General features: G+C 40.1%; 1 protein-coding gene across 1 annotated transcript in view; it reads left to right on the top strand.

Annotated features, from left to right (window-relative positions):
- The window catches only part of LDLRAD3 (low density lipoprotein receptor class A domain containing 3), a 352,310-nt gene that overhangs the window by 171,530 nt on the left and 159,320 nt on the right, over window positions 1-21,460 (top strand). Inside the window, exons 3-4 of the mRNA XM_053720522.1 lie at window positions 144-269; window positions 8,093-8,227. Coding sequence (XP_053576497.1) covers window positions 144-269; window positions 8,093-8,227 — 261 coding nt within the window. The remainder of the gene's footprint in view (window positions 1-143; window positions 270-8,092; window positions 8,228-21,460) is intronic.

Raw genomic sequence — 21,460 nt, 5'->3', positions numbered from 1 at the left:
TCCTATAACTCATTTTTGTTCTCAAAATGTTTGTCAACTAAAAACCCTTCATTTAATTCTTATTTCTCCATATAATCCATAATTATATTTACACCATTTTTGTTCAGACCCTTACCTCCTCCTCACTTTCTATTTTCTTGCAGCTAAGGTCAAATCCAAGTGTGGCCCAACTTTCTTCCCCTGCGCAAGCGGCATTCACTGTATTATCGGGCGCTTCCAGTGCAACGGATTTGAGGATTGTCCAGATGGGAGTGATGAGGAAAACTGCAGTAAGTGATGAGAAACTCAAATATTGATAATATCATTTGTAATTGATTGTGATTCATTTTAATGTACTATCTGCAGTGGATGGGCATATGTGATAGGGATACAAAGGTTGATTCGTAAGTTCTAAAACTGGTGAGCTCTGGTTTTCATAACTGCAATGAAAGAATATTTTACGTGAACAAGTGCCACATTTCAAGTTTCTAACATTAACCTTTTCATATTTAAAGATATTTGTGTGAGCAGTTGAGGAATTAATAGAAATGGGACGGATACTCAGATATAAAAATGTAACTTCATAAGGAAATGGTTGATACATTAGTAGACTCTGCTCCATCTTACACCACAGTTAAAATGTAGTATTGTGAGTCTAATCCGGCAAAAGGAGTTTTGTGAAGTTGCTCTCTGGTCTCCCAACAACAGTTGCCACTAAAGAAACCGTAGAGAAAATTAAGGAAAAGGTGATGGGATTGGAGGTTTTAGATATAAGAGTATTGTCAGCATGATGAGTACTCCAAATGTTTACTGCAGACCAGGAGAAACAATGGTCAGGGATTTGGTAAACATTTCTGGTAATATTTCAGTGGAATCCTGGTGATTCCTATAGAAGATTTGTCACTATGAATGAGTTGTGGATACACCACTTCAATCCTGAGACAAAATCACAATTCAAGAACTTGAAGAACCATGACTGTCCTCCTACTAAGAAAATATGTGTCCAAGCAGGTTTTGGCAAGTTTGTGATATCGAGCGGGAATTGATGATTGACCAATATGGCATCTTGAATGGAAAATTTCACAAAGCAACTACGTATGAGGAGACATGGCAAGTTGAGTCAAACACCAACACAGTGTTTCAATTGCGAAGACTGTCATTGCTGAAGCTGGATTCAAATTCACCCCTAGTCACTAGACATTACCCCCAGTGACTAATACATGTTATTATGTTTGAAAGATCACAGTGATGGTGGTTGTTAATGCTGGACGCTCAGGAAAATAAACATTGTTAAAAGGCGTGAAATCCTCAGTAGCACAAGTGTGTTGAGCTAAAGGGAGATTATGGTAAAGAATAAAAAAACATTTCATGGTCTAAGTGTTTTCTTTCTATAACAGGATTAGGACTTATTGATCTTCCCTTGTAGGTGCATACGGCTTCACAAGAAGGTAGCTCATACATGCCTGTTCCATCCCACAACTAAAAAACAATTACTGAAATGACATCAGCATCTCTCAGAAACTATTCATACTTACCCCAGAGACAAGGATTATCCAGAATGTTTTTATATTTCTTTATTTAACATTCTGATGGTACAATAGCCTGTGCCTTTAAGTAAAAGAATCATATGTGTATGTGTGTTAAAATTCTGTCACATGTAAATGAGAGTGTTTGCAATAATTTATTTGTCCATGCAAAGACTCTCAAAAGCAAACGGGTACTCTTGCCTATGCGTACACACACTTAAAGGGACACCGAACCCAATTTTTTTATTTTGTGATTCAGATAGAGCATGCAATTTTAAGCAACTTTCCTATTTACTCCTATTATCAAAATTTCTTCATTCTCTTGGTATCTTTATTTGAAAAGCAAGAATGTAAGTTTAGATGCTGGCCCTGTTTTGGTGAACAGCCTGGGTTGTTCTTGCTGATTGGTGGATAAATTCAACAACCAATAAACAAGTGCTGTCCAGAGTCTGAAACAAAAAATTGCTTAGATGTTTTATTTTTCAAATAAAGATAGCAAGAGAACGAAGAAAATTTGATAATAGAAGTAAATTAGAAAGTTGATTAAAGTTGCATGCTCTACCTGAATTACAAAAGAAAAAAATTGGGTTCAGTGTCTCTTTAATCTTGTACATGTATACACTCCTAAACACACGCTTAACCTTGTACATGTATACACTCCTAAACACACACACTTAATCTTGTATGTGTATACACTCCTAAACACACACGCTTAATCTTGTACATGTATACACTCCTAAACACACATGCTTAATCTTGTAAATGTATACACTCCTAAACACACGCTTAATCTTGTACGTGTTAATCCTCCTTAACACACACACTTAACCTTGTGTATGTATACACTCCTAAACACACATGCTTAATCTTGTACATGTATAGACTCCTAAACACACGTGCTTAACCTTGTACATGTATACACTCCTAGACACACACGCTTAACCTTGTACATGTATACACTCCTAAAAACACACGCTTAACCATGTACATGTAAACACTCCTAAACACACATGCTTAACCTTGTACATGTATATACTCCTAAACACACACGCTTATCCATGTACATGTATACAATCCTAAACACACACGCTTAATCTTGTACATGTATACACTCCTTAACACACACACACTTAGCCTTGTACATGTATACACTCCTAAACACACACGCTTAATCTTGTACATGTATACACTCCTAGACACACACGCTTAATCTTGTACATGTATACACTCCTTAACACAAAACCGAAAAGAGAACAATGTAGTTCTGAATGGTCACTATGCGTGGCTTTCTATATGTTATAAGTGCTGTTCCCATGCATAGCAAGTAGAAAACCCGCTACTATATTATTTTAAATACACTCTGGTGAATATAAATGGTGTAGGACTTCAGGTGTTCATATTCACAGGATAAAATATACCTAAAACTGCAATTCGATGCAACGTATATTCCTGGAGATTACCTGTATCCTGCGACGATACTGAAAAGTAGAACACACTTTAAGAAAACTGTGATCCTAACAGCTCCGAGACCGTGTATGTACCTCCCAACCTCCTACGGCAGCTTGATCCAGAAGTATGTAGGACTTCGTCTAGCGGTGATAAGTGGTAATAGGCAGTAATAAGGTCAGAGATATTCCAGTCGTTCAAAGCAGATCTGTGGGGTAAATGTGGGAGAGGGAACAGAGTGAAACCTTACACTCACTTACCATCTCTCCCCGACCATCGGGACACACCACCACCATTGAACAAGAACGCCGGCGTCTTCCAGGATTCCTGCTGGCGTGTACACAATACGTGTTCTCCTCTGATGTAACCGCAACACACACCTTTTCCTCGAAGCAAGTCAATTGGTAGGTTGGGCAGGTACTCCACGCAAACAGTCCAATAGGGAACAAGCACCACTTGGTGTGGGGTATGCTGCTGCCGAACAGGCTTTAGACATAAATAATCCAAAAAATGAAAGTAGTGGCAGCAGCTGTAAGTAAAAAGTCAATATTTATTGATAATACATTAAAAGATATATTCCATGGAGGAACATAGGATGTAGAAAAAACAGTGCACAGGTAGAATTAAACAGTACACTCCTTAACACACACACTTAACCTTGTACATGTATACACTCCTAAACACACACGCTTAATCTTGTACATGTATACACTCCTAGACACACACGCTTAACCTTGTACATGTATACACTTTTAAACACACATGCTTAACTATGTACATGTATACACTCCTAAACACACACGCTTAACCTTGTACATGTATACACTCCTAAACACACACGCTTAACTATGTACATGTATACATTCCTAAACACACACGCTTAACCTTGTACATGTATACACTCCTAAACACACACGCTTAACCTTTACATGTATACACTCCTAAACACACACGCTTAATCGTGTACATGTATACACTCCTAAACACACACACTTAACCTTGTACATGTATACACTCCTAGACACACGCTGAACCTTGTACATGTATACACTCCTAAACACACACACTTAACCTTGTACGTGTATACAATCCTAGACAAATGCTTAACCTTGTACGTGTATACACTCCTAAACACACACGCTTAACCTTGTACATGTATACACTTTTAAACACACACGCTTAACTATGTACATGTATACACTCCTAAACACACACGCTTAACCTTGTACATGTATACACTCCTAAACACACACGCTTAATCGTGTACATGTATACACTCCTAGACACACGCTGAACCTTGTACATGTATACACTCCTAAACACACACGCTTAACCTTGTACATGTATACAATCCTAGACACACGCTTAACCTTGTACGTGTATAAACTCCTAAAGACACACGCTTAACCTTGTACGTGTATACAATTCTAGACACACGCTTAACCTTGTACGTGTATACACTCCTAAAGACACACGCTTAACCTTGTACGTGTATACAATCCTAGACACACGCTTAACCTTGTACATGTATACACTTTTAAACACACATGCTTAACTATGTACATGTATACACTCCTAAACACACATGCTTAACCTTGTACATGTTTACACTCCTAAACACACACGCTTAACCTTGTACATGTATACACTCCTAAACACACACGTTTAATCGTGTACATGTATACACTCCTAAACACACACACATAACCATGTACATGTATACACTCCTAGACACACGCTGAACCTTGTACATGTATACACTCCTAAACACACACACTTAACCTTGTACATGTATACACTCCTAGACACACACGCTTAACCTTGTACATGTATACACTTTTAAACACACACGCTTAACCTTGTACATGTATACACTCCTAAATACACACGCTTAATCGTGTACATGTATACACTCCTAAACACACACACTTAACCTTGTACATGTATACACTCCTAAACACACACACTTAACCTTGTACGTGTATACAATCCTAGACAAACGCTTAACCTTGTACGTGTATACACTCCAAAACACACACGCTTAACCATGTACATGTATACACTCCTAAACACACACGCTTAACCTTGTACATGTATACACTCCTAAACACACACACTTAATCTTGTACATGTATACACTCCTAAACACACATGCTTAACCTTGTACACACGCTTAACCTTGTACATGTATACACTCCTAAACACACACACTTAATCTTGTACATGTATACACTCCTAAACACACATGCTTAACCTTGTACATGTTTACACTCCTAAACACACATGCTTAACCTTGTATATGTATACACTGCTAAACACACACTCTTAACCTTGTACATGTTTACACTCCTAAACACACACGCTTAACCTTGTACATGTATACACTCCTAAACATAAACGCTTAATCGTGTACATGTATACACTCGTAAACACACACACTTAACCTTGTACATGTATACACTCCTAGACACATGCTGAACCTTTTACATGTATACACTTTTAAACACACACGCTTAACTATGTACATGTATACACTCCTAAACACACACGCTTAACCTTGTACATGTATACAATCCTAGACACACGCTTAACCTTGTACGTGTATACAATCCTAGACACGCGCTTAACCTTGTACATGTATACACTTTTAAACACACACGCTTAACTATGTACATGTATACACTCCTAAACACACACGCTTAACCTTGTACATGTATACATTCCTAAACACACACGCTTAACCTTGTAAACACACGCTTAACCTTGTACATGTATACACTCCGAAAACACACACGCTTAATCTTGTACATGTATACACTTCTAAACACACATGCTTAACCTTCTACATGTTTACACTCCTAAACACACATGCTTAACCTTGTATATGTATACACTCCTAGACACACGCTGAACCTTGTACCTGTATACACTCCTAAACACACACGCTTAACCTTGTACGTGTTTACAATCCTAGACACACGCTTAACCTTGTACGTGTATACACTCCTAAAGACACACGCTTAACCTTGTACATGTATACACTCCTAAACACACACACTTAACCATGTACATGTATACAATCCTAGACACACGCTTAACCTTGTACATGTATACACTTTTAAACACACACGCTTAACTATGTACATGTATACACTCCTAAACACACACGCTTAACCTTGTACATGTATACACTCCTAAACACACACACTTAACCATGTACATGTATACACTCCTAGACACATGCTTAACCTTGTACATGTATACACTCCTAAACACACACACTTAACCTTGTACGTGTATACAATCCTAGACACACGCTTAACCTTGTACGTGTATACACTCCTAAACACACACGCTTAACCTTGTACATGTATACACTCCTAAACACACACGCTTAATCTTGTACATGTATACACTCCTAAACACACATGCTTGCTTAGCTTTGTACATGTATACACTCCTAAACACACATGATTAACCTTGTACACACACGCTTTACCTTGTACATGTATACACTCCTAAACACACACTCTTAACCTTGTACATGTATACACTCCTAGACACACGCTTAACCTTGTACGTGTATACACTCCTAAACACACACGCTTAACCTTGTACGTGTATACAATCGTAGACACACACTTAACCTTGTACGTGTATACACTCCTAAACCCACACGCTTAACCTTGTACGTGTATACAATCCTAGACACGCGCTTAACCTTGTACATGTATACACTTTTAAACACACACGCTTAACTATGTACATGTGTACACTCCTAAACACAGACGCTTAACCTTGTACATGTATACACTCCTAAACACACACGCTAAGCCTTGTACACACACACGCTTAACCTTGTACATGTATACACTACTAAACACACACGCTTAACCTTGTACATACACGCTTAACCTTGTACATGTATACACTCCTAAACACACACGCTTAATCTTGTACATGTTTACACTTCTAAACACACATGCTTAACCTTGTACATGTTTACACTCCTAAACACACACACTTAACCTTGTATATGTATATACTCCTAAACACACACTCTTAACCTTGTACATGTATACACTCCTAAACACACACGCTTAATCTTGTACATGTATACACTTCTATACACACACGCTTAACCTTGTACATGTATACACTCCTAAACACACACGCTTAACCTTGTACATGTATACACTCCTAAACACACACGCTTAACCATGTACGTGTATACACTTCTAAACACACACACTTAACCTTGTACGTGTATACATTTTTAAGCACACGTGCTTAATCTTGTACATGTATACACTCCTAAACACACACGCCTAACCTTGTACATGTATACACTCCTAAACACACGATTAGCCTTCTACATTTATACACTCCTAAACACACGTGCCTTAACCTTGTATATGTATACACTCCTAAACACATATGCTTATTTGTACCTATGAGTAGACTTCCATATGCAAATGTTTATTCTTGCACATGTATACACTCCTATATACAATTACCTATTTCTGCATGAACATAAACTTCTATAAACACATACATACTTTATTCTTGCTAATGGATAGACTCAATTTTGCACATGTATATAGTCTTATATGTACAGGATTGTTCTTCATGTGCTTACTCTGTTAGCTTTTTCTTGCTCATGCTTATTATTACCTGCGCAATACACCGTTATACGCACATGCTTATTGTTACCTGCGCAATACACCATTATATGCACATGCTTATTGTTACATACACAGCATGATACATTTACTGTGTACAGAGATGCTCACATACAGCCATGTGCATGCATAGCATTACGTAAGCAGGATAGCACACCTGACATGCACAAGTATAAACACACAAATCTATTTCTTCAAATTCAGAGGTACAGCAAGTGGTTGTTATGTTATAGATTTGAATGCATGTCCCATTTGTCCCCTACCGTAGTAGCTTGAGCCTGCTATACAGCTTATTCTTTTATAGCATTAATCTATATTTATTACTGTTGTGGTTTTATACTTCCTCATATAGGCACAAAACTAATAATCCACCAGTAATAACCACTATGTGCTGTCTCCTCCAGTCCTTATTCTTTGTTCCATAAGCAGCACATAACTTGCTTTAATGTTTCTTTTCAGCTGGACACCCTTTCCTCTGTTCCACATCTCGATTCCACTGCAGGAACAACTTATGCATCGATAAGAGCTTTGTGTGTGACGGACAGAACAACTGTCGAGACAACAGTGATGAGGACCAGTGTCACAAGCCACATGGTACTGCCTGCATGACCTTGTCATTGCTGCACATAGGGCTCACACTCATTTCACCAAACAAACACATTCTCGGTACTAAGAATTTATTGTGCAACATTATACTGCAGATTCAGTAGCATTTACATTATTACTCACTGCCCAGTATTTACATTATCCTCAGCATTATTCATTATAGTGCAAAGTGTTTTGCATTTATTTGGCATAACACTGCCCCAAATTCAATACGATTGTGCAGCCTTATCTTATTATAACATACTGGTTCAACATGAATAGAAAATCTGTATGTCTGTCTGTGTCTGTCAGTAGAAGTGGCAAGCTTTTTTTGAGAGGTAAATCATTCTCGGCTAGATTACAAGTTACAGTAACGCAGCCATTACAAGTCTTGTCGGTATAGCTGTACCGCAAGCATTGTAGCCTGTAATGCAACGTCAAATTATGTTTTTTTGAGGGATTTCCATAGCGCCGGTATTACTGGTTGTGCGGTCAGGCTAAAATGCTTGCTTTGCTGCCTATACTGACACGATCCATTCCGCCATCTGAAAGCAGTACGCTAACACCCATAAACTAGCTATTAACCCCTAAACCGCCGCCCTCCCGCATCGCAAACACTATATTAAACTTATTAACCCCTAATCTGCCGCCCGCCCACATCCCCACCACTATAATAACTATAATAAAGTTATTAACCCCTATTCCACGCTCCCTGACACCGCCGCCACTATAATAAACCTATTAACCCCTATTCCGCCGCTCCCCGACATCGCAACACTATAATAAAGCTATTAACCCCTATTACGCCGCTCCCCAACATCGCCGCCACTAATAAAAGTTATTACCCCATAATCTCTGGCCTCCCACATAACCGCCACTAAATAAACCTATTAACCCCTAAACTGCCAGCCCCCCACATCGCAAAAAACTAAATTAAACTATTAACACCTAAACCTATCGCCCCCTAACTTTAAATTAAAATTACAATATCCCTATCTTAAAATAAATAAAAACTTACCTGTGAAATTAAAAATACCTAAGTTTAAACTAACAATTAACCTAACATAACTATTATACTAAACTATTATACTAAAATTAAAATAACTACCAATTAAATAAACTAAATTACACATTAAAAAAAAACTAATACTGCTAAAAAAATTAAGTCTAAAATGACAAAAAATAAAAAATACTAAATTACGAAAAATAACAAATGAAACTATCAAAAATAAAAAGAATTACACCTAATCTAATAACCCTATAAAAAATAAAAAAAGTCCCGCCAAAATAAAAACACCCCCTAGCCTACAGTAAACTACCAATAGCCCTTAAAATACTGTAAATCAGCTCTTTTACTTGTAAAAAAATACAAAGATCCCCCAACAGTAAAACCCACCACCCATCCAACCCCCAAAATAAAAAACCTAACTCTAATGAAAACCTAAGCTACCCATTGTCCTGGAAAGGACATTTGTATGGGCATTGCCATTAAAAGGGCACTCGGCTCTTTTTCATTGCCCTGAAAAGGTAATTTAGCTCTTTTACCTAAAACCCAAACCCTAATCTAAAAAAAAAAAAAAAAACACCCCAAAAAAGTAAAAAAAAACCCCCTAATACTAACCCCTGACGATCCACTTACAGTTTTTGAAGTCCAGGCATCCATCCTCATCCTGGCGGCGCAAAGTCTTCATCCAGGAGGCGAGAAGTCTTCATCCAGATGGCATCTTCTATCTTCATACCGGCGGCATCTTCTATCTTCATCCCGGCAACACGGAGCGGATCCATCCTTGAAGACATCCGCGGAGCATCCTCTTTATACGGTCACCACCGTACACTGGATCTTCAATGCAAAGGAGCCTTTTCAAAATGGCATCCCTTGCAAATCAGCCAATAGGATGAGAGCTACTGAAATTCTATTGGCTGATTTGAATAGCCAATAGGATTTTAGTAGCTCTCATCCTATTGGCTGATTTGAATTTTAAGAATCAAATCAGCTAATAGGAATGCAAGGGATGCCATTTTGAAAAGGCTCCTTTGCATTGAAGATCCAGTGTACGGAAGTGGCCACATGAGAGGACACTCCGCGCCGGATGTCTTCAAGGATGGATCCGCGCCGCCGCCTGGATAAAGATAGAAGATGCCTCCTGGATGAATACTTCTCACCGACCTGGATGAGGATGGATGTCCGGACTTCAAAAACTGTAAGTAGATCGTCGGGGGTTATTGTTAGTTGGGGTTTTTTTTACTTTTTTTGGGTGTTTTTTTTTAGATTAGGGTTTGGGTTTTAGGTAAAAGAGCTAAATGCCCTTTTCAGGCAATGAAAAAGAGCTGAATGCCCATACAAATGCCCTTTTCAGGGCAATGGGTAGCTTAGGTTTTTGTTAGAGTTAGGTTTTTTATTTTGGGGGGTTGGTTGGGTGGTGGGTTTTACTGTTGGGGGGGGGGTCTTTGTATTTTTTTACTGGTAAAAGAGCTGATTTCTTTAGAGCAATTTTTTCACACAATGATCTTGTAATCAAAAAGAGGAGCACTAGGCAAATTCCAGTAAAATAAAACTTAGCTTTTATTCGGCTTTTAGCTCATCTTAAAACTTAACAATCAAACAACATTATAACAGATAGCGTAGCACCCTCTATTGCTTACGCGTTTCGGCGATAGCCGTAGTCTTTAGAGCAATGCCCTACAAAAGGCCCGTTTGAGGGCTATTGGTAGTTTATTGTAGGCTAGGGGGTATTTTCAGTTTGGGGGGCTTTTTTATTTTTATAGAGCTATTAGATTAGGTGTAATTGTTTTTATGTTTGATAATTTCTTTTGCTATTTTTCGTAATTTAGTGTTTGTTATTTTTTGTAATTTTAGACTTAAATTTTTTTAGTAGTGTTAGGTTTTTTTAAATGTGTAATTTAGTTTATTTAATTGGTAGTTATTTTAATTTTAGTATAATAGCTATGTTAGGATAATTGTTAGTTTAAATTTAGTTTTTTTTAATTTCACAGGTAAGTTTTTATTTATTTTAAGATAGGGATATTGTAATTTTAATATAAAGTTAGGGGGTTGTTAGGTTTATGAGATGCAGGAGCAAGAGCGGTGTTGTAGAGATTAGACCAGGAGATGCAGGAGCAAGAGCGGTGTTGTAGAGATTAAACCAGCAGATGTAGGAGCAAGAGCAGTGTTGTAACGATTAGACCAGGAGATGCAGGAGCAAGAGCGGTGTTGTAGAGATTAAACCAGGAGATGCAGGAGCAAGAGAAGTGTTGTAACGATTAGTCCAGGAGATGCAGGAGCAAGAGCAGTGTTGTAGCGATTAGACCAGGAGATGCAGGAGCAAGAGCGGTGTTGTAGCGATTAGACCAGGAGATGCAGGAGCAAGAGCAGTGTTGTAACGATTAGACCAGGAGATGCAGGAGCAAGAGCGGTGTTGTAGCGATTAGACCAGGAGATGCAGGAGCAAGAGCGGTGTTGTAGCGATTAGACAAGGCTTCATCTTTACAATATTTCTCTTACTTGGTGTATCCAGTCCACGGATTCATCCTTACTTGTGGGATATTCTCAATCCCTACAGGAAGTGGCAAAGAGAGCACACAGCAAAGCTGTCCATATAGCTCCCCTCAGGCTCCGCCCCCCCAGTCATTCTCTTTGCCGCTCTAACAAGTAGCATCTCCACGGGAGGGTAAAGAGTATGTGGTGTTAGATTTGTAGTTTTTATTTCTTCAATCAAGAGTTTGTTATTTTAAAATAGTGCCGGTTTGTACTATTTACTCTGAGGCAGAAAGTGATGAAGATTTCTGCTGAGAGGAAAAAGATTTTAGCATTTTGTAACTAAAATCCATTGCTGTTCCCACACAGGACTGTTGAGTACCGGAGAACTTCAGTTGGGGGGAACAGTTTGCAGGCTTAACTGCTTAAGGTATGCTCAGTCATTTTTATCTAACAAGACCTGGTAATGCTAGAAGACTGACACAAATCCCCATGAGGGAAGGTAAGCCATTTTCTGAGACGCAGTATAGAAGGATGGCTTCAGTTAAGGGCTTAAATACTGGTAGACACTGTGATGGGCTAAATCGCTTACTTTATTAGTGGAATCTTATATTTGTTCAACTGTTTGAAACGTTGGAAACACTTTTGGGGTTTTTATTACGCCTGGCATATTATTAGACGTCTAGTCTGACTCAGGAAGGCCCCATAACTCTGAACTGAAGAGGGAGGGGGCCTCATTTTCGCGCCTCAGTTGCGCAGTTGATTTACAAGACAGCTTCATGCAGCTTCACGTATAGAGTCCTGAGAGTGCAGGAGGACATCAGGGAGGCTTATTTTTCTTCTACAAATAACCCTAAAGGAAGGTAGGGCCACAGCAAAGACTGTGGCACCGTGCTGTAGTGTGTTAAACCGGTTGTTTACTTCAATTTGCTCCGATTTGGTCAATAAGGGGTTAATTGATTTGAAAATTTGTGTGCAATCATTTCAAAGCATTAGGATCATGTGGTGAAAATTTCATAAAGATCAGATGTTTTTTGGTGATTTTGTAAAAAAGTGTGTGCTTTTTATTATTTAAAGACACAGTAACGTTTTTTCAAAAAGTGATTTTTTTTTCTGTATTGTAGTGCTGTCTAAGTCTGTCAAACATGTCTGAGACTTCAGATAGACCTTGTTCTTTATGTTTAAAAGCCATGGCGGTACCCCCATTGCATTTATGTGTAAAGTGTGCTAAAACATCTAAGCATTTTAAAGACCATCCAGTGACACTTAAAAATGTAGCCCAAGATGATTCTTTAACAGAGGGTAATCAGGATAGTCCTTCTTCCTCTCCCCATGTGTCGACACCAGTTACGCCTGCGCAAGCGATGCCTAGTACCTCTAGCGCATTGGCCCCTATTACTTTACAACAATTAGCAACAGTAATGGATAATTCCCTTGCAGCAGTTTTATCCAAACTGCCAGTTTTTCCAAAAAAGCGCTATAGCTCAGTATTAAATACAGAGGATGAGCAATCAGAAGCTTTGGATGATTTATCTGTAGTACCCTCACAAAACTCAGAAGTAGCAGTGAGGGACGGTCTGTCTGAGGGAGAAATTTCTGATACAGGAAAAGTTTCTCAGCGGGCAGAGTCAGATTCCTTAGCGTTTAAATTTAAGCTGGAACACCTCCGCGTCCTGCTTAAGGAGGTTTTAGCTACGCTGGATGATTGTGACCCCATGGTGGTCCCAGAAAAATTGTGTAAGATGGACAGGTTTTTAGAGGTCCCCGTATACACTGAGGCATTTCCGATCCCAAAGAGGGTGGCGGATATTGTGACTAGGGAGTGGGAGAGACCAGGTGTACCCTTTGTTCCCCCCCTATCTTTAAGAAAATGTTCCCCATAAACGACCCCAGGCGGGACGCGTGGCAGACGGTCCCTAAGGTAGAGGGGGCTGTTTCAACACTTGCTAAGCGTACAACTATACCAATAGAGGACAGTTGTGCTTTCAAAGATCCTATGGATAAAAAATTGGAAGGATTGCTGAAGAAAATTTTTGTTCAGCAAGGTTTTCTGCTTCAACCAATTGCTTGCATTATTCCGGTAACTACTGCAGCGGCTTTTTGGTTCGAGGCCCTGGAGGAGTCGCTCCAGAGGGAGACTTCATACGATGAGGTCATGGATAGAATTCATGCGCTAAAGCTGGCTAATTCTTTTATCACTGATGCTGCTCTCCAATTAGCTAAACTAGCGGCGAAAAACTCAGGTTTTGCCATCATGGCGCGAAGAGCGCTTTGGCTTAAATCATGGTCGGCGGATGTGTCGTCCAAAACGAAACTGTTAAATATTCCCTTCAAGGGGAAAACCCTATTCGGCCCAGAGCTGAAAGAAATTTTTTCAGATATCACTGGCGGCAAGGGCCATGCCCTTCCACAAGATAGGCCGTTTAAGGCCAAAAACAAGGCTAATTTTTGCTCCTTTCGCAACTTCAGGAGCGGACCTGCTGCAACCTCTGCTGCCGCAAAGCAAAATAACGCTTCCCAGCCCAAAGCAACCTGGAAACCCTTGCAGGGCTGGAATAAGGGTAAACAGGCCAAGAAGTCTGCTCCTGCTACCAAGACAGCATGAAGGGGTAGCCCCCGATCCGGGATCGGATCTGGTAGGGGGCAGACTTTCTCTCTTTGCTCAGGCTTGGGCAAGAGACGTTCCGGATCCATGGGCATTAGAAATAGTTGCTCAGGGGTACCTTCTAGAATTCAATGATTCTCCCCCAAGGGGAAGGTTCCACATTTCTCGTTTGTCTTCAGACCAAACAAAGAAACAGGCGTTCTTACACTGTGTAGAAGATCTCCTGAAAATGGGAGTAATACACCCAGTTCCAATTGCAGAGCAAGGACTGGGATTTTACTCAAGCCTGTTCGTAGTTCCCAAAAAGGAAGGAACTTTCAGGCCAATCCTGGATCTAAAAATTCTAAACAAATTCCTCAGAGTTCCGTCTTTCAAGATGGAAACCATTCGGACAATCTTGCCGATGATCCAGGAAGGTCAATATATGACTACCGTGGATCTAAAGGATGCATATCTACATATTCCTATCCACAAAGATCACCATCAGTTCCTAAGGTTCGCCTTTCTGGACAAACATTACCAGTTTGTGGCCCTTCCTTTCGGGTTGGCCACCGCTCCCAGAATTTTCACAAAGGTGCTAGGGTCCCTTCTAGCGGTGCTAAGACCGCGGGGCATTGGAGTAGCACCTTACCTAGACGACATATTAATACAGGCGTCGTCTTTCCACAGAGCCAAGGCTCATACGGACATTGTTCTGGCCTTTCTAAGGTCTCACGGGTGGAAGGTGAACGTAGAAAAAAGTTCTCTGTCCCCGCTCACAAGGGTTCCCTTCCTGGGAACACTAATAGACTCGGTAGAAATGAAAATCTTTCTGACAGAGGTCAGGAAGTCAAAACTGTTGAATACTTGCCGAACTCTTCATTCCATTCCTCGGCCTTCTGTGGATCAGTGCATGGAGGCAATTGGCTTAATGGTTGCGGCAATGGACGTAGTCCCTTTTGCCCGAATTCATCTCAGACCACTGCAACTGTGCATGCTCAAACAGTGGAATGGGGATTACGCAGATTTGTCTCCTCAAATACAAATGGACCAGAAAACCAGAGACTCTCTTCTCTGGTGGTTGTCTCAAGATCACCTGTCTTAGGGAATGAGTTTCTGCAGACCGGAGTGGATCATTGTCACGACCGATGCCAGTCTGTTAGGCTGGGGTGCGGTCTGGAACTCCTTGAAGGCTCAGGGTCTATGTCTCGGGAAGAATCTCTTTTCCCGATAAACATTATGGAGCTGAGAGCGATATTCAATACGCTCCAGGCGTGGCCTCAACTAGCGGAGGCCAAATTCATCAGATTTCAGTCGGACAACATCACGACTGTAGCGTACATCAATCATCAGGGAGGAACAAAGAGTTCCCTAGTGATGAAGGAAGTATCCAAGATCATCAAATGGGCGGAGGATCACTCCTGCCATCTATCTGCAATTCACATCCCAGGGGTAGACAACTGGGAGGCGGATTTTCTAAGTCGTCAGACTTTTCATCCGGGGGAGTGGGAACTCCACCCGGAGGTTTCTGTTCAGCTGACCCAGCTATGGGGCATTCCAGAATTGGATCTGATGGCGTCCCGTCAGAACACCAAACTTCCCCTTTACGGATCCAGATCCAAGGATCCCAAGGCGGCATTGATAGATGCTTTAACAGCGCCTTAGTCATTCAGTCTAGCTTATGTCTTTCCACCGTTTCCTCTTCTTCCTCGGCTACTAGCCAGAATCAAACAGGAGAAGGCTTCGGTAATTCTGATAGCGCCTGCGTGGCCACGCAGGACTTGGTATGCAGACCTAGTGGACATGTCATCGGTCCCACCATGGAAACTGCCATCGAGGCAGGATCTTCTAATTCAAGGTCCTTTCAAGCATCCAAATCTAGTTTCTCTGCAACTGACTGCTTGGAGATTGAACGCTTAATTCTAGCTAAGCGTGGTTTCTCTGAATCAGTTATAGACACTCTGATACAGGCCAGGAAGCCTGTCACAAGGAAAATTTACCATAAGATATGGCGGAAATATCTTTGTTGGTGTGAATCCAAGGGTTACTCATGGAGTAAGGTTAGGATTCCAAGGATTTTAGCTTTTCTCCAAGAAGGATTGGAGAAAGGTCTCTCAGCTAGTTCTTTAAAGGGACAGATATCTGCTCTGTCTATCCTGTTACATAAGCGCCTGGCAGCTGTACCAGACGTTCAGGTGTTTGCACAGGCCCTAGTTAGAATCAAGCCTGTGGCTCCTCCTTGGAGTCTAAATTTAGTTCTTTCAGTTCTTCAAGGGGTTCCGTTTGAACCTTTGCATTCCATAGATATTAAATCTTGGAAAGTTTTGTTTTTAGTAGCCATTTCTTCTGCTCGAAGAGTTTCTGAATTGTCTGTTTTGCAGTGTGATTCACCCTATCTGGTGTTCCATGCAGATAAGGTTGTTTTACGTACCAAACCTGGTTTTCTTCCAAAAGTGGTTTCTAATAAGAATATTAACCAGGAAATCATTGTTCCTTCTCTGTGTCCTAATCCAGTTTCTAGGAAGGAACGACTTTTACACAATCTTGACGTGGTTCGTGCTTTAAAATTCTATTTTAAAGCAACTAAAGATTTCAGACAAACATCATCCTTGTTTGTCGTCTATTCTGGTAAGAGGAGAGGTCAGAAAGTGAAAAGCATCATTCGATTGGCTTATGAGACTGCTGGACAGCAGCCTCCTGAACGAATTACAGCTCATTCCACCAGAGCTGTGGCTTCCACATAGGCTTTCAAGAATGAGGCTTCTGTTGAACAGATTTGTAAGGCAGCAACTTGGTCTTCACTGCATACATTCGCCAAATATTACAAATTCGATACTTTTGCTTCTTCGGAGGCTATTTTTGGGAGAAAGGTTTTGCAAGCAGTGGTGCCTTCCGTTTAGGTTACCTGACTTGTTCCCTCCCTTCATCCGTGTCCTAAAGCTTTGGTATTGGTATCCCACAAGTAAGGATGAATCCGTGGACTGGATACACCAAGTAAGAGAAAACAGAATTTATGCTTACCTGATAAATTTCTTTCTCTTACGGTGTATCTAGTCCATGGCCCGCCCTGACAATTAAGTCAGGTTCAAATTTAATTTAATATAACTACAGTCACCACTACACCCTATGGTTCTCCTTTTTCTCCTAACCGTCGGTCGAATGACTGGGGGGGCGGAGCCTGAGGGGAGCTATATGGACAGCTTTGCTGTGTGCTCTCTTTGCCACTTCCTGTAGGGATTGAGAATATCCCACAAGTAAGGATGAATCCGTGGACTGGATACACCGTAAGAGAAAAAAATTTATCAGGTAAGCATAAATTCTGTTTTTGAGCCAGATTTGCCAGTGATGTAAAAATTGTGAACAAACATGATGTGTTTTGATTGATGCTTTGGCATTTGAGCCGTTTGAACTCCCCCCCCCCCCCCCAATAAATTATATGCATGATTAGAGAAATGCAAATTTAACGCAGAGAGTCTTCACTCTACTTGCAATAAGGATTGTGAGGTTATTTGCTCTGATCCTAACATCACACTAATGAGGTTAAAATAACATGTACCCTGTATATCCTGTAGTGACTTACCTACAGCTACTCTCTGAAGATCTACCATGTACCCTGTATATCCTGTAGTGACTTACCTACAGCTACTCTCTGAAGATCTACCATGTACCCTGTATATCCTGTAGTGACTTACCTACAGCTACTCTCTGAAGATCTACGTTCCCCTGTATAGCCTGTAGTTACTTACCTACAGATTAGTCTCTGAGGATCAACCTTCCCCTGTATATCCTGTAGTGACTTACTTACACATTACTCTTTGAGGATCTACCTTCCCCTGTATATCCTGAAGTGATTTACCTACAGATATTCTCTGAGGATCTACCTTCTCCTGTATGTCTTGTAGTGACTTACCTAAAGCTACTCTCTGAGGATCTACCTTCCCCTGTATCTCCTGTAGTGATTTACCTACAGAATACTCTCTGAAGATCTACCTTCCCCTGTATATCCTGTAGTGACTTACCTACTGTTACTCTCTGAGGATCTACCTTACCCTGTATGTCCTGTAGTGACTTACCTACAGATACTCTCTGAGGATCTACCTTCCCCTGTATATCCTGTAGTGACTTACCTACAGATTAGTCTCTGAAGATCTACCTTACCCTGTATATCCTGTAGTGACTTACCTACAGATACTCTCTGAGGTTCTACCTTCCCCTGTATAACCTGTAGTGACTTACCTACAGATTAGTCTCTGAGGATCTACCTTCCCCAGTTTATCCTGTAGTGACTTATCTACAGATACTCTCTGAGGATCGACCTTCCCCTGTATATCCTGTAGTGACTTACCAACAGATTAGTCGCTGAGGATCTACCTTCTTCTGTATATCCTGAAGTGATTTACCTACTGATAATCTCTGAGGATCTACCTTCCCCTGTATATCCTAAAGTGACTTACCTTCACATTAGTCTCTGAGGATCTACCTTCCCCTGTATATCCTGTAGTGACTTACCTACAGATTAGTCTCTGAAGATCTACCTTACCCAGTATATCCTGTAGTGACTTACCTACAGATACTCTCTGAGGATCTACCTTCCCCTGTATATCCTGTAGTTACTTACCTTCACATTAGTCTCTGAGGATCTACCTCCCCCTGTATATCCTGTAGTGACTTACCTACAGATACTCTCTGAGGTTCTACCTTCCCCTGTATAACCTGTAGTGACTTACCTACAGATTAGTCTCTGAGAATCTACCTTCCCCAGTTTATCCTGTAGTGACTTATCTACAGATACTCTCTGAGGATCAACCTTCCCCTGTATATACTGTAGTGACTTACCAACAGATTAGTCGCTGAGGATCTACCTTCTTCTGTATATCCTGAAGTGATTTACCTACTGATACTCTCTGAGGATCTACCTTCCCCTGTATATCCTAAAGTGACTTACCTTCACATTAGTCTCTGAGGATCTACCTTCCCCTGTATATCCTGTAGTGACTTACCTACAGATTAGTCTCTGAAGATCTACCTTACCCTGTATATCCTGTAGTGACTTACCTACAGATACTCTCTGAGGATCTACCTTCCCCTGTATATCCTGTAGTTACTTACCTTCACATTAGTCTCTGAGGATCTACCTTCCCCTGTATATCCTGTAGTGACTTACCTACAGATTAGTCTCTAAGGATCTACTTTCCCCAGTTTATCCTGTAGTGACTTATCTACAGATACTCTCTGAGGATCTACCTTCCCATGTATAACCTGTAGTGACTTACCTACAGATTAGTCTCTGAGGATCTACCTTCCCCAGTTTATCCTGTAGTGACTTATCTACAGATACTCTCTGAGGATCTACCTTCCCCTGTATATCCTAAAGTGACTTACCTTCACATTAGTCTCTGAGGATCTACCTTCCCCTGTATATCCTGTAGTGACTTACCTACAGCTACTCTCTGAGGATCTATCTACCTTAGTTGTGTGATATAGTGAGCGCTGGGAAGCTTTAAAGGACTGTGAGGTATGGATATGTTAAAAATGGAATGTATTTATTACAGTTAATATACAATGAAAATACAATATAATACATACAAATTAAAAAGCTTCTAAAATTCTTCCTAAAATCTCTATGGATCCATGAGATATAAGTCTTAAGGATATAGTGTTACCTATATCTGTGGTGTTGGAGCAAATATTACGTTAGCTCCGACAACAGTCTAAGACCATAGTATTATGGTCTATAAAGTGCAGTTTAAGCACAGATATTTACAAACAGCAGATGTGATGTAAATGGACAAAATTGGCGTAGTACAATGTCAATAATACAGATGTCAACAATACAGATGCAGTATAAAAGTATAAGTGATAGAAATACAATATAAATAAAAGTGTAGGAGAAATCCAATTGTGTAAAAATGGAAATCAAATTTGTTGAAAAAATCAAGAAATTTATGTCTCTCAAATAGTTTCTTAAAAAATGTCTCTTTGGAAAATCACAGTGTTCCAAAAAAATAAAAAAAAATAAAAATATATATATATATATCAGAGTGTTCCACAAAAATTGCAAAAGTGTTCCACAAAAATTGTAAAAAATTAATCCACAAATAAATATCAAAGTGTTCAAAAAATATGGTGGGTAAGTGCGTTCAAAGAAATCCTAGATGATTAACTTCCAAAATAAACTCCAATAGCTGTGGTAGACATGAAGGAGATTATAAGAATGCAGAATATAAAAAATATATAAAAAATGTAGAATATAAAAATGCAGAAGAAAAAAAAAAAAAGTACAATAATGTGGCGGGTAGGTCCAAAGTCCTCCTCCTAATCTGTGGGTGAAATAAAGTGCAATAGTGTAATAACGTCTAGATGTGGTATAATAAAATCAGAAATTTGCTCACCAGTATATCGACGCGTTTCGGCCCTCCTAGGCCTTTCTCAAGACAATACTGGTCTGTATGTCTCTGGGAGCTTTATACCCTAATACCATAGGTGATTGGTTCTATTTTGGCGCCAAAAGTCGGGGTCTGCCCTTTCCTGTTTAGCCCAGTGTTACATGGGAAATGTAGTTTTTTGTTTTTTTTTTGTATCTACCTTACCCTGTATATCCTCTAGTGACTTACCTACTGATACTCTCTGAGGATCTACCTTACCCTGTATATCCTGTAGTAACTTACCTACAGCTACTCTCTGAGGATTTATCTACCTTACCCTGTATATCCTCTAGTGACTTACCTACTGATACTCTCTGAGGTTCTACCTTCCCCTGTATAACCTGTAGTGACTTACCTACAGATTAGTCTCTGAGAATCTACCTTCCCCAGTTTATCCTGTAGTGACTTATCTACAGATACTCTCTGAGGATCGACCTTCCCCTGTATATCCTGTAGTGACTTACCAACAGATTAGTCGCTGAGGATCTACCTTCTTCTGTATATCCTGAAGTGACTTACCTACAGATTAGTCTCTGAAGATCTACCTTACCCAGTATATCCTGTAGTGACTTACCTTCACATTAGTCTCTGAGGATCTACCTTCCCCTGTATATCCTGTAGTGACTTACCTACAGATTAGTCTCTGAAGATCTACCTTACCCAGTATATCCTGTAGTGACTTACCTACAGATACTCTCTGAGGATCTACCTTCCCCTGTATATCCTGTAGTTACTTACCTTCACATTAGTCTCTGAGG

This window comes from Bombina bombina, chromosome 7, assembly GCF_027579735.1.
Source record: "Bombina bombina isolate aBomBom1 chromosome 7, aBomBom1.pri, whole genome shotgun sequence".
NCBI classification, from domain to species: Eukaryota; Metazoa; Chordata; class Amphibia; order Anura; family Bombinatoridae; genus Bombina; species Bombina bombina.
This window is presented reverse-complemented; position numbering and strand designations above follow the sequence as displayed.